Source organism: Salvelinus alpinus, chromosome 19, assembly GCF_045679555.1.
Source record: "Salvelinus alpinus chromosome 19, SLU_Salpinus.1, whole genome shotgun sequence".
Taxonomy (NCBI): Eukaryota; Metazoa; Chordata; class Actinopteri; order Salmoniformes; family Salmonidae; genus Salvelinus; species Salvelinus alpinus.
In genome coordinates, this window is record NC_092104.1 from 41,912,499 (window position 1) to 41,927,633 (window position 15,135).

At 43.2% G+C, this 15,135-nt stretch overlaps 1 protein-coding gene across 1 annotated transcript; it reads right to left on the reverse strand.

The window, feature by feature from the left end:
* Nucleotides 1-524: 524 nt before the first annotated feature.
* Nucleotides 525-3,270, reverse strand: LOC139545628 (uncharacterized). The gene is made up of 3 exons (XM_071353601.1): nt 2,938-3,270; nt 1,637-1,694; nt 525-1,541 (listed from the first exon to the last, which is right to left on the reverse strand). The coding sequence occupies exons 2-3, from the start codon at nt 1,671-1,673 to the stop codon at nt 805-807; spliced, it is 774 nt and encodes a 257-aa protein (XP_071209702.1). The 5' UTR covers nt 1,674-1,694; nt 2,938-3,270; the 3' UTR covers nt 525-804.
* Between the last annotated feature and the right edge of the window lie 11,865 nt (nt 3,271-15,135).

The following is a 15,135-nucleotide window of genomic DNA, read 5'->3' on the forward strand; positions in this document are numbered from 1 at the left end:
CATCAACTCGTACGGCATGACGAGGTACTCATAATGCCCTGAGGTGGTACTGAATGCTGTCTTCCACTCGTCTCCCTCCCGGATACACACCAGAATGTAAACGCTCCTGAGATCTAGTTTCGTGAAGAAGCGCGCCCTGTGCATTGACTCAATCGCTGTGGCTATGAGAGGTAGCGGGTAACTGTACTTCACAGTGATCTGGTTAAGAGCTCGATAGTCAATACATGGGCGCAGACCTCCCTCCTTCTTCTTCACAAAAAAGAAACTCGAGGAGGCGGGTGAAGTAGAGGACCGAATGTACCCCCACCCCGACAAAACAAATGGAAAAAACAAAACAAATGGAAAATGAAAGGTGGATCGGCGATGGCTAGAAGACCGGTGACGCCGCCCAAACAAGGAGAGGAACCGACTTCGGCGGAAGTCGTGACACACTCAAAGGCTTTCTGTAGAGAACCTATTATTCAGATCAGTGTTTGATTCAAGAAGCATTCAAAGTGGTCCAAAGTAGCTAAGAGAAATGCTGATTATTTCACTATGCACCTTTATTTCGTATTACCCAACACTGTAAATAAGAACGCAAAATCGATGCAAATACTGTGCAGTGACATGACATGACAAATAACCATAATTTTAACATTACCACACATTTTGTGCAGAGTAGTGGGTAGCTTTTGAAGACAATAGGGATTGATTGATAGAAAATTCATACAAAATTACAAAAACTAAAATTTACTACAGTATGTGCTCTGCCTCTGATACAGTGTGAACGGATGAAATGGTCATAAAAAGGAACAGATAGAATGATCATAGAATGGAACAGAAGCAACAGGCCTGCTTTTTAGTGTGTGTGTCTGCTTGTGAAGTGGGTTCCGGGCCCACACTCTCCTCTTTACACTCAGAGAAAGTGTCAGTAGAGATGGACAGCCGTCTGCCACAGACCAGGTCTGCAGCATTACCATCCATGATGGACATATTAGTGACAGTCTTCTCTCTTAGGGACATGTCACCGTCATCATCATCATCAATGAGGACAAACTCCTTATTAATGTGTACCTCCATTACACAGAGAAGGCTGTGTGTCTCCCCAGACTCATCAATGGTGTGTGCATCCACAAAGGTCATAGTTGAAGTCTCTGTTAGAGTCTCGTGTGTGTCTGTTGAGTTGTCCTCAGGCCCAGAGCAGGGCTGGCTGCTGGAGGCATCACAAATCAACATTACGTTACAGACCTTTGGAGCATTCTGATCCTGTAGGTCGTTCAGTCCCGTGCCGTTGGTGACTACGTCCGATGGAGAGGGCACCTTTCCTCCACCATCTCTGCTGGTGACCTGGAACAGTCTTTGGGAGTGGGCATCATTCTCCATGATGCGGACATCACCAGGGTATACCTCATACACCACCTTCACCTTCTGGCCGTCATCATAAACTGTCAAACTGCTTGCATCAAGCTTCCTTTCGCCCTCCACCACTAGAGAGGAGAGGTGGATGGCGCTAGTCTCGCTTTTCCTTTGTTTCTTCATGCACTTCTCTGAGGTGCGCTGCACTGAAATAGAAAAGGGAATTATCATCACCACCCTTTTGTCATAACATAACTTAGACATCTTTATTTCACTTGAGCTAAAAGAGCTCCAGGCTTACCAGTTGTAACGTTGTGATAGTTGTCCTCAGAGACCATGCTTAGCGATTATGTGAACACCTGTGAAAGACAATAAAACTCTTATTCAATTACTTTTTTTTCTGATTTATCCAGTGTGGACTGGTTAAAACCTTTAAATTAGTTTAGCGCACAATACTGTATCAAACAAAACCGTTCATTCAGGAGCGTGTGAAATTGTCATTATGATAACAAACTGAGTGGTACAAAGAGGGAACATGCTTCCATTTAGTATAGGCCTTTTAAGATAAATTAATGAAGTGAGTACTTTAAAAGAGGCAAAAAATAACTGAAATTCCCATAGGATCTAAACCTTTTCAGGAGAGGACAGTGTGAGTAACTGAGGGACAGTTGCTAAAAGTAGCAGCTCCATAAGACACTACCTTGCCACACACACACAGTGAGCAGTTGTTAGTAAGAACATGTCTCGGCAAAGTATCTATTCAGGATATGAATTTGTTAGTCTAACAATTTATTAATAGATGTTATTGAAATTGTTGTAATGGGATGATGCAAACTTTGCTCCTTCTACCGTTGGCCCCTAAAAGCCTTACATAATCTAAATTGAGGGAGAATGGTACTAGCCACTGGGCACAGACTTCAATTCAACTTCTATCCCATGTTGGTTCAACTCATTTCATTGAAAATTGGAAACAATGTTGATTCAGCCAGTGTGTTCCCAGTGGGCAGGGCATGATGGGGCATTAAACCACACTATCATCCAACCAGACATAGCCCAGGCTTTTAGTCATCAGCAGGGCTCTGCCATTCCAGACACACTAACTGGAATGCATTCCATAGTTTAAAGGATTGGCCCTGTTACACATGACTGAATTCTAAGCATTACAGAATGGGGACTCCATGAATTAATAATACAACATTTAAAAAAGGCTTAGTGGTCGAGGGAAAATGGATCAATAATGAAAATCTGATTTGAAATTACACAATTATTGCATTATATTGTATGGGGGTATGCTGTGACATTGCACATACAGTACAGTAGTTTAACAATAGGTTCTGCTATCCACAGAATAGACTATTAAGCAAGGATGAAAGTAAGGCGGTATGGTCCGGTATGGCGTCCCGGTAAAATACATAGTGGGGGTACGCCATACTGGTAAAACGTGAGCCTATTACAATTAATACAACATGCCCAAAAAACTAGAGGCGATTACACCATTATTTAACATTACTGCATGTCAGCCGCATGATAACTGTGACAATTTACTGGAAACCGGATGGTATTACGCTCCAAATTGCTTTGTGGTTTGAGGAGAACACTTACATTTTGTCAAGGTGCAGAGGCAGAAACATCCGCGGACAAGGCGGAGATGAGTGGCCGAGACCGAGGCGAGCGTTAACAACAGTGGATGCATCAATTAAGGCTACAAGTGTAGCCCTAATGACAATCGCAGAATTCCATTACACTACACGTAGGTGTTTTGTAACTGATGTCCCTTTCCATTCATCAAATTGCGGGTGCACTGTTGGGGGTTGGATACTGAAATTATTTTGTGAGTGAACGAATGTGCGCGGGCGCGCCTTTGTTAAGTGATCGTTTGACAATCAGATGAAAACATCATGACTGGTTGTTTATGCCACATCAAAAGGCATAGGCACCGTGTCCATACGGCTGGGGAAGCTAAATAAAATGAATTGCCAAAAGTATATAGTCTAATTTGCTTACTCCTGTCTATACGTAAATAAATACAAATCATTAAAAAATTGGCTACTACACCAGCAAGCATGATTTGGCCACAGAGGATTAGCTTTTTTTTTTTTTATGGTTGAAATGGAATAACCTACATTCGGAAGAGCCCGCAATTTGGGAGGCGTGCGACTAGATGATTGTTAAATTACAATTTTCTGTGAAAATCAGAGAGACCCAGCCAGGCATATCGCAATATTTAAAAATACAATCGTGGAAAAACTGTTTGGAAAGTAATTGGCTATAGTTGTAAAGAGATGACAATGAAAAGACTCCAATAAGTATTTTAGTTAGCCTATCAAAATGTGTAACTTAATTGAGCGAACAGTGGCCTATCTTGTTGGCACCTGCGGAGAACATCAGCCATATCGTCCGTGAGAGGCTACTATGTAATTTTTAGTAGTGTAAAAAAACTGCGTGTGCCACTTGTGTCCCATATCTGTAAGAAAATAAATCTATACTGAACAAAAATATAAACTTAACATGGAACAATTTCATTGATTATACTGAGTTACAGTTCGAATGAGGAAATAAGTCAACTGAAATAAATGTATTAGTGCCTAATCTATGGTTTTCACATGACTGAATAGATATATGCAACTGTTGGTCACAGACACCTTTAAAAAATCCGCCTCACAATGGGCCTCAGGATCTGGTCAAGGTATTTTTGTGCTTCAAATTGCCATCGATAAAATGCAATCGTGATCGTTGTCCGTAGCTTATGCCTTCCCTTACCATAACCCCACTGCCACTACAGGGCACTCTGTTCATAACGTTGACATCAGCAAACTGCTCCCCCACATGACACCATTCATGTGGTCTGCAGTTGTGAGGCTAGTTGGAGGTACTGCCAAATCCTCTAAAAGACATTGGAGGCTTAATTTAGAGAAATGAACATTAAATTATCTGGCAACAGCTCTGGTGGACATTCCTGCAGTTAGCATGAGAATTGCAGCTCCCTCAAAACATGAGACATCTGTGTGGCATTGTGTTGTGTGCCATAACTGCACATTGTAGAGTGCCTTTTACTGTCCCCATTACAAGCTGCACCTTTGTAATGATATATGCTGTTTAATCAGCTTCTTGATATGCCACACCTGTCAGGTGGATGGATTGTCTTGGCAAATGAGAAATGGTCACTAAAAGGGATGTAAACAAATTTGTGCACAACATTTGAGAGCAATAAGCTTGTTGTACATATGGAACATTTCTGCGATCTCTTATTTCAGCTCATGAAACATGGGACCAACACTTTACATGTTGCGTTTATATTTGTGTTCAGTGTACTTTCACACCGGCATGGTACATCTGACTGAAGACAAATGTGGAAGGAAAATGGGGTCCCAATAATTTCCCAGTGAACACCCATTTGGTAAAGCATCAGTGTGCTTTTTGGCTTGCATTTCAAGTCAGAAACAGTTGCACAAAGTCTGATTGTGTATAACGAAATCAAAGCTAATTTGCTTGGTTTCACAATCATGGATTTTAAATACATTTTCATTTTTGGACTTACTTTTATTAAAATAGTGGATAGTCATGTTCATATGTCCTTGAATAGTTCCAGAATCCAGCCATCTGTCTCTGCATGATGATACATGAAGTGCAAATGCTGCTTTGTGGTCACTGAGTGGGGAATAAGAAAATGGGGAATTAGGTGTATTTTCATCGCAACAAAAAACACAAGTATGATTCATTCAAAGCTTTGCTACACAGCCTAATAAGCTGTAGTAAGACCAAACATGCCATTATGTTACCTACAATCAAGCTATAGGTACAGTATGATTTACTGTTTCGTCAATCCCATTCAACAACAATCACTGAGCAATATTTCCAGAATGTACAAGAGCTACAGACAAAGTGATTATAACTTTCTTTTACCAAAAGTTGTGTAGTCCTCCATTGAGCAGTAAACCTCCTTCAAGCTTCTTCTTCAAGATGTCAGGGGGTTTATGTAAATCACGTCACATCACATGTAGGACATATTGTCAGGATTTGATCAGTGGGCAGTCAGACAGTAAATATTGTCAGGCGCGGTTCACTGTTCCCGTGATATGAAGGTCTACAAACAGAGATGCCTTTCTTCACAACCTCCCCCCCTCTCCTTCCCTCATCTCATGCACTCAGAAAATACATTTACTCTCTGTGCAAGGATAGGCAGTCATGGGATGCTCCACTGATTACACTCACACGACTACCACATACAGTAAGGCGGAAGAGATCTGAGCTTCTGATCACATCATTTAAAGATGGTATTTCCAACTCTACAACAGCAGAATTACATCTCTATGGGCGTGCAGACAATATAAGGGTTTTACGCCCCCTAATCCACTCACAATAAAGATGATTTCTTTACCACATTAGCTGAAACTGCAATTAATTGTATTTATATTTATTGAACATTTACATACAATCCAGAATCTAATCTCCACTCAGAAAAGATGCACTGACATTAAACATTAGTACAGTTTAATTAATGGATCTCTACAAAGCATTTCCATGATACAATACTGTTGATGTTCCTCTACATATCTACCCTGTCTACACCTCAGGGAGAACACGTTAGGAACAGTCTCCCCCTCTAAGAAACATCACACTAGTGCAGGGAAGCATGACAATTCCTTCTCTTCGTCCCCTATAACCAAATGTTTTACAATGAATAATACAAGAGGAAATACTTTCACATACACGAAGGCAACGAACAAGGATATAAAATATTCAAACGTCTCCATTCCCTGTAGCCTTCTGTGAACATAGCAGCATTGGAGTTGTAGAGGAGGACACAGAAAATGTGTTTACACCTCAGTTATTGTTTGATGCAAATATTTATTGTACAGGGTAGCAGTATTGGGGTACTTTGGATCGAAGATGCATTTGTGTAAAACACCTGCTGGACTATAAAGCCTATGCCACATGATGCCACATATTGGCAAAGATGAGATTCATACAAATTCATATCCTTATTATTACGACTTTCATCTACATGATATTTATACAAAGCCATAACTGATCATTTTAATTCACTTTCTCTACTGTAGTCCTGCAGATTTGAACCTCGATGTGAGGTATCTTCCTCCCGTACTGCTCCATTTGGAAGCTGACACACTGGAGAGGATTACACTCGTGCACTCTCCCAAAACAAAATGGTCACTATTCCTGGTACTAACAACGGCTTCTTGAACTGGGTGGTGACAGAGATGGGGATATCTGTAGCCAGAGAGTTTGGCAGGAAGTTAGGAGGAGAAAATGTGGAGAGTAGTAGGGAAAGCCCACAAAAACTTCAGCCCTGTAGTCCAGGGAACATTGATATCTAGTGTCTTCACTTCATCTAGCTCTGATGTGTCCATGTTGGGCGATTCGGCGTTCCAATGAATCCCAAAGGTGTTCGATGGGGTTGAGGTCAGGGCTCTGTGCAGGCCAGTCTAGTTCTTCCACACCGATCTCGACAAACTATTTCTGTATGGACCTCGCTTTCTGCACGGGGGCATTTTCATGCTGAAACAGGAAAGGCCTTCCCCAAACTGTTGCCACAAAGTTGGAAGCACAGCATCGTCTAGAATGTCATTGTATGCCGTAGCGTTAACTACAGGGGCCTAGCCTGAACCATGAATAACACCCAGAGACCATTATTCCTCCTCCAACAAACTTTACAGTTGGCACTATGCACTCAGGCAGGTAGCGTTCTCCTGGTATCCGCCATCCTCTTTCTATTCTGGTTACAGCCAGTTTGCGCTGTTCTGTGAAGGGAGTAATACACAGCATTGTACGAGATCTTCAGTTTCTTGGCAATTTCTCTCATGGAATAGCCTTCATTACTCAGAACAAGAATAGCCTGATGAGTTTCACAAGAAAGTTCTTTGTTTCTGGACATTTTGAGCCAGTAATCAAACCCACAAATGCTGATGTTCCAGATATTCAATTAGTCTAAAGAAGGACAGTTTTATTGCTTCTTTAATCAGAACAACAGTTTTCAGCTGTGCTAACAAAATTACAAAACGGTTTTCAAATGATCAATTAGCCTTTTAAAATGATAAACTTGGATTAGCTAACACAACGTGCCATTGGAACACTGGAGTGATGGTTGCTGATAATGGGCCTCTGTACACCTATGTACTGTATATCTAGGAACAGCATTTACCGTGTAGAATGACTGTGATTGAGGCTAATCGCAAAGTCCTGTGTCATCTGTTTATTTAACCTTTAGCCAGTTAAGTCATTGAGAAGAAATATTCCTTACCAATAACAACCTGTTTTATGTTCTTTCTTTCAGCAACTCCCTCAGATGCACTGGAGTCAGTGGACATATCCCAGTTTGAAGTGCCAAGGCTGCCAGTCAATGACTCTCATTGTGAGATTAATGAAATCCTGCTGGATCTCAAGTCATCAGGTACCAAACTATCGCTTTACTGTAGATCTCACTTTACTGTAGATCTCACTTTACTGTAGATCTTACTTTACTGTAGATCTTACTTTACTGTAGATCTCACTTTACTGTAGATCTCACTTTACTATAGATCTTACTTTACTGTAGATCTCACTTTACTGTATATTCTCATTGTGTCAATAGTCAATAAATCAACAGAATGGCTACATACACTGTACAATGTATTATCGACATATGGTATAACCAAATCAATGTGTGAATTATTAGAATTTCCACCCCCCTCCTATCAGATCACTTGGTGTTGCCTACTCAGATGGAGATGGACCTACCCCTCACCTCCTCTTCCAAGCCCAACCTGACCCAGCTCTGTCTGGCCTCCTCCCAACTCCCAGCTGAGCAGATCTCTCCACTCTACAGATAGTAAGTCACCTCTTGACCTATCACCAGTGTGAGGGTAAGACTAGAGCGATAATACCATGTATTTTTCATAGCTGGGGTACATTCCTTGGCGTGTTCTACACTGCAGATGTGGCTGCTTATATCAGGATACAGGATATAGCAACCTGCAATGTTGTTTGTTCTGAGATTCCATCACTAAGTGTGCTGCACCATATACACAGTACATCATATCTCTATATATGGCTTTGTAAGCGTGCCACTAAGTGATGCAGCGTGCCACTAAGTGATGCAGCGTGCCACTAAGTGATGCAGCGTGTCACTAAGTGATGCAGCGTGCCACTAAGGGATGCAGCGTGCCACTAAGTGATGCAGCGTGCCACTAAGTGATGCAGCGTGTCACTAAGTGATGCAGCGTGTCACTAAGTGATGCAGCGTGTCACTAAGTGATGCAGCGTGCCACTAAGTGATGCAGCGTGCCACTAAGTGATGCAGCGTGCCACTAAGTGATGCAGCGTGCCACTAAGTGATGCAGCGTGTCACTAAGTGATGCAGCGTGTCACTAAGTGATGCAGCGTGCCACTAAGTGATGCAGCGTGCCACTAAGTGATGCAGCGTGCCACTAAGTGATGCAGCGTGCCACTAAGTGATGCAGCGTGTCACGAAGTGATGCAGCGTGTCACGAAGTGATGCAGCGTGCCACTAAGTGATGCAGCGTGCCACTAAGTGATGCAGCGTGCCACTAAGTGATGCAGCGTGCCACTAAGTGCTGCAGCGTGTCACTAAGTGATGCAGCGTGCCACTAAGTGATGCAGCGTGCCACTAAGTGATGCAGCGTGCCACTAAGTGATGCAGCGTGCCACTAAGTGATGCAGCGTGCCACTAAGTGATGCAGGGTCTCATGGGTTCAGTGATTGTCTTGTTGTTATTTCTTATCTGAGATAGATCAGGAGGAGATGGAACAGGCACTTTGAATGTAAACTTCCGTCTTCAACTGTAGATATTCCATAAAAAATCTGCCATTTCCAGCTACAATAGTCATTTACACCATTAACAATGTCTACACTGTATTTCTGATCAATTTGATGTTATTTTAATGGACAATATTTTTTTATTTATTTCAAAAACAAGGACATTTCTAAGTGACCCCAAACTTTTGAACGGTAGTGTATATGAGAAACAATATCAGCACATTGAAGATAATTGTTCCAAACGTGAACAAATAAACAACCATCTTAGTAGGCAGCGTGCTGTTTGAAATTATGATTATAATGAAATTAAATCATATCCCTAGAACAAATTTGACTGCTACACTGTCAAGAGACTCTGCCTTTGACATCACCATCGCAGGAGCATAAATGGCCCTGTTTTTTAAGAAGAGCGAAAAAGGTGGGGAAATAAAAAATTCTTTGATGACTGTCACAACATTAAACACGACATTAGCTTTGAGTAGTTTATAAAAGCATTAAATGTTTGTATAAAGACAATATATGGCACATGCTGGAAGCCCAGCAATGAAAAAATTTATCAGAATATTTCCAATTTTCAGAAAATTGATGAGAAGCTCAGTGCTTTTAGCAATGCGGGTGTATTTATATACACTAGCGTTGCTTTCAATTGTATGGAGGAATGCTGCGTTCAAAACAACTGGGAACTCGGAAATCTCAGACTTCCGACTATATCGGCCATATACCACAAACCCCTGAGGTGCCTTATTGGTATTATAAACCGGTTACCAACATAAATAGAGTATTTTTGCATCATACCCGTGGTATATTGTCTGAAATATCACAGCTTTCAGACAATCAGCATCCAGGACCCAAACTACCTAGTGTAAATACTTTGCTTGACGTAACCAAACAATCCACTTATTGTGATCATTTGACAAAATGTTAACAATAATCGAATGATGAGATTGAAAGGATTAAAATTGATGAAAGATGAATGTCTGCACTGCAGACGGGGCCAACTAATAAGAGAGTGAATAGCTGAGCACTGAGCACTGCAATGCACATTCTGGCAGTCAAACAGAATTGAGGCAGTAATGTCCATCCTCCATTGACTTGACGCGTTAGAAGTTTCAGGAAATCGTCAAATCTCCGGCTGGCTGTGCCTTTCAGGAACTGATATTTTAGTCGTAGGAAGAATCTACAATAAAAGTAATATGTTATTCCAAGACTGTGATGATACACAAAACAATAATTCAAAGACAAGGACTGACAGGGATCAGCATGTTAGTGTTAAATCATTTGTTTAAATAACAAGACTTGAATGACAACAGAAATTCCTAACAATGGAGGAATAATTCCTTATATTTGGGGTTTTGCTTGGGTGGACAGGTACAGTATATGATCCTGACTGGTTTGTTGTTTGTCCACAATCAATGGATAGCTTTTCAACATGAATTAAAATGGCCATGGAATAGACAGTAATGCCTTTTAATAGCTTGAGATTTTTGGTGTTGCTATTCTCATGGCACAAGGAAGCCAGTACTTCCTCAGGTAGGCCAGGACAAAGGGATACAGAAGCACTTCCTCCAGTGTTGTTGAAGTGTCTTCAAAGTCTTTATCCTGTAAAGTGTATTGACAGAAAAACATTACAGTATTTCCAGTATGTGATGCAGTCATCCAGACGGTCCATTCCTGTAATGCCAGGTTATTTTGTTGTAATCCACCGGTTTACAGCCTGCAGAAAGATAACGCTATCATTCAGTGTATTCTTTTACCCTAGCCTAAAAGTGAACATGATTAATGTGCAAAGTGTTTTAAAAAAAAAGTATTATTATTAGCACCATAAAGGTCCTAAAGATAATAATAAATCACTCACATTGCACAAGTACACACTGTCTACAGATTTTCTAGGCACGGTAGTTAGCCTACATGTGCTGTAGATCTACAGTCATTCATCGTAATGCAGAACAAATACCTGGTCTCAAATTCCTGCGCAGCATTCCTGATCTTTCTCAAGCAGAATGCGACATTTTCCGTGGCTCGTTATGAAAGTTGCCACAGGAAAGCCGTTCCCACCCTCATCCCTGACAACTAGTGCGTAGATGGCATAGCCATATGCAGTGTGGCCTGCAAAAGAAATGCAGGTCTAAGCAAGTTAACCCAGAAAGTAGTGGCTCTGCACCACATCCGTAACACATTGTGCCTCTGCCACACAGGCTGTCACACAGGCTTTCATTTTCGTTCGACCATCTATGTGCGCATCTTGAAAACGTCTCTTCACTGATGTTGAATGAATATGAATGTTGTTCTTGTAAAGTGTTACCATTTTGTTTATACACCAGAATAGGACGCATCCACGAACAACAGGTTTTTACCACATTTCACCATCTTCTGCCTCTGCTCTTGATTTTGAAGAAAGAGGAGCAGAATGAGGAGCAGTCGATGCTCAATGTCTCGTTAGCACGGACGTCTGAAGAAGGGGACCATGGTGCAGCGTGGTGAGCGTACATACTTTTATTTTAATGATGTCGCCAACAAAACAATAAACATACAGAAACGACCGTGAAGCTTAACTCGGCTATAATGCCGCTAACAAAGATAACTTCCCACAAAGACAGGTGGGAAAAAGGGCTACCTAAGTATGGTTCTCAATCAGAGACAACGATAGACAGCTGCCTCTGATTGAGAACCACACCCGGCCAAACACAAAGAAATAGAAAACATAGAAATAAAGAAACTAGAATGGCCACCCAATTCACACCCTGGCCTAACCAAAATAGAGAATAAAAGCCTCTCTATGGCCAGGGCGTGACAGTACCCCCCCCCCCCCCCCCCCCCAAAGGTGCGGACTCCGGCCGCAAAACCTGACTCTAAAGGGGAGGGTCCGGGTGGGCTTCCGTTACGGCGGCGGCTCTGGTGTGGGACGTAGACCCCCCTCCGCCTCTGGCTCCCCCCACTTTGGTGGCGCCTCTGGTGCGGGGACCCTCGTCGCCGACCCCGGACTGGGCACCCTCGTTGCGGGCCCCGGACTGGGCACCCTTGTTGCGGGCCCTGGACTGGAGACCGTCGCTGGTGGCCCCGGACTGGAGACCGTCGCTGGAGGCTCCGGACTGGAGAACGTCGCTGGAGGCTCATGACTGGAGAACGTCGCTGGAGGCTCCGGACTGGAGACCGTCGCTGGAGGCTCCGGACTGGGGATTGTCGCTGGTGGGAGGAGACGTATAGACAGCCTGGTGCATGGGGCTGCCACAGGGCCCAGCAGGCTGGGGAGACATACAGGAGGCCTGGTACTTAGAGGAGGCACTGGATGGACCGGGCTGTGGGGGAGCACTGGAGATCTGGTGCGTATCCCTGGCACCACTCTTCCCGGCTGAATGCCCACTTTAGCCCGGCACCTGCAGAGCGCAGGCACAGGTCGAACCGGGCTGTGGGGGAGCACTGGAGCTCTGGTGCTTAGCACTTGCACCGCTCCTCTTGGCTGCATGCCCACTTTAGCCCGGCACGTACGGGGAGCTGGAACAGGCCGCACTGGGTTCTCCTGGCGAACTGGGGAAACCGTGCGTAGAGCCGGCGCAGGACTCACCGGGCTGTGGAGGCGCACTGGAGGTCTGGTGCGTGGGGCTGACACAGTCTTCACCAGACGGCTAGCACGCCCCTCAGGACGAGTATGGAGAGCTGACTCAGGTGACATCAACCCGAGGCCACGCTGCTTGGTCCTTTGGTGGTGGGAAGTTCTGTCACGGCCGTTAAAAGAAGAGGACCAAGATGCAGCGTGGTGAGCGTACATACTTTTATTTTAATGATGTCGCCAACAAAACAATAAACATACAGAGACGACCGTGAAGCTTAACTCGGCTATAATGTCGCTAACAAAGATAACTTCCCACAAAGACAGGTGGGAAAAAGGGCTACCTAAGTATGGTTCTCAATCAGAGACAACGATAGACAGCTGCCTCTGATTGAGAACCACACCCAGCCAAACACAAAGAAATAGAAAACATAGAAATAAAGAAACTAGAATGCCCACGCTAGTCACACCCTGGCCTAACCAAAATAGAGAATAAAAGCCTCTCTATGGCCAGGGCGTGACACTCGTTTTTTCAGGTCCGTCTTCGCTTGAGAATCCACACTCAGAGAATCGCTGTTGTGACGCCTCTCTAGCGACTCATCCTGTTCTTGACATTCTTGACATAGCACCTATCTTGCATGTCCATGAAGCCTCTAGCCTTAGACCACTCCATTAGATACACTCATGGCAATCTCATGGCACGCCTTCCCTTCAACAGCGAGGAATGAAATGTGGGACATCAGGTCTGGGTGGATCCTGTTGTTTTTCTGCTCTTCGGTCGTGTTACTGTGTCCAGTGTGGAACATCTTTCTTATGATGGTGGGTCCATTCATTAGGTCAAAGGACACATAGGCCTTACAGCTGTTTGCCCTGGTCTCATCAGGCTGCCCAGATGACTTCTCTTTGGGGTTGTCATTGTCACGACTTCCGCCGAAGTCGGTCACTCTCCTTGTTCGGGCGGTGTTCGGCGGTCGACGTCACCGACCTTCTAGCCATCGCTGATCCACTTTTCATTTTACATTTGTTTTGTCTTTGTCTTACACACCTGGTTTCAATTCCCCAATTACCTGTTCATTATTTAACCCTCTGTTCCCCCATGTTTGTTTGTGAGTCATTGTTTGTTCTAGTGAGGTCCGTTATAGTGGCCTTGGTTTATTTGACGTGTATTGTTTTATTGTTGAGTAAATTGCTTTCATTAGTCATATCTGCTGTCCTGCGCCTGCCTCATCTGCACCAGCGACACACAGACGCATTACAGTCATGCCTTTCACAGTGGTAGTGAAGAGACTTTTGTCTGTGTTTGGTGCAGATATATGCTTCCTCTATTTCGCCTAGACTCTTCTGTATGAAATCTTCAAAGGTCGTAACCCCTCCACTTCTGCTCCCTGGCTCTTCTTTCTGTCTCGCTCCCTTATATGATTTATGAAGACTTCTGTTAAATAATACAAAACATATACGTACCTCTCATTATAATTTCTATCTTTGGTTGGCTTTTTATTCATTGCAATGTTCATGTTTTACAGGGATGTTATGATCATGTCATATACCTGGACTGTAACTTTTATTTCAAGCTTTTTCATCAAACTGTTCCCTTTTCTTTATTTTTTGGGGCTAAAGGGTCCAGTACAATCCTCAGATTGTTGTTTTTATTTTTAGTGTCATTCAAATTTCTTGATTTAAAGCATTTTAAAAACAGGTATGTCATGTTAGAAACACAGGGCCCTGGGTTAGTAGAGAGCATTATGAGGTATGAACGAATGTAGCATATAAACACTGAGTGTAGCTTTCACCTGGATTCACACTGACCAGGTGAATCCAGGTGAAAGCTATGATCCCTTATTGATGTCACTTGTTAAATCCACTTCAATCAGTGTAGATGAAGGGGAGGAGACAGGTTAAAGAAGGAATTTTAAGCCTTTTGACAATTGAGACAAAGATGATGTGTCATTCAGAGGGTGAATGTGCAAGACAAAATATTTAAGTGCCTTTGAACAGGGTAGTAGGTGCCAGGCACACTGGTTTGTGTCAAGAACTGCAACACTGCTGGGTTCTTCCCGATCAACAGTTTCCCTTGTATATCAAGAATGGTCCACCACCCAAAGGACATCCAGCCAATTTGACACAACTGTGGGAAGCATTGGAGTCAACATGGGCCAGCGTCCTTATGGAATGCTTTCGCCACCTTGTAGAGTCCATGCCCTGATGAATTGAGGCTGTTCTGAGGGCAAAAGGGGTGCAACTCAATATTAGGAAGGTGTTCCTAATGTTTTCTACACTCACTGTATAACAGGGCACAAAGTTAACGGTAGGCATTGAGACTAATCTATATATAGATGTTTAAAATTAAATATAGGGGGCCCCTATTAATTGATTCGATGTCCAATTTGGGGTTAGTGGGGCCTTCAATAGCATTGCCCCCAAATCGTTAAGGCCCCCCTACAAGTTGGCCTGACTGAGAGCACTCTCTCTGAGTTGAATTA

What these genes read in the sequence shown, in the direction of transcription:
- LOC139545628 (XM_071353601.1), bottom strand. Translation starts at nt 1,673, where the DNA reads ATGGTCTCTGAGGACAACTATCACAACGTTACAACTG. An exon ending in CTATCACAACGTTACAACTG is followed by an intron (nt 1,542 to 1,636) that starts GTAAGCCTGGAG and finishes TTTCTATTTCAG; the next exon opens with TGCAGCGCACCTCAGAGAAG.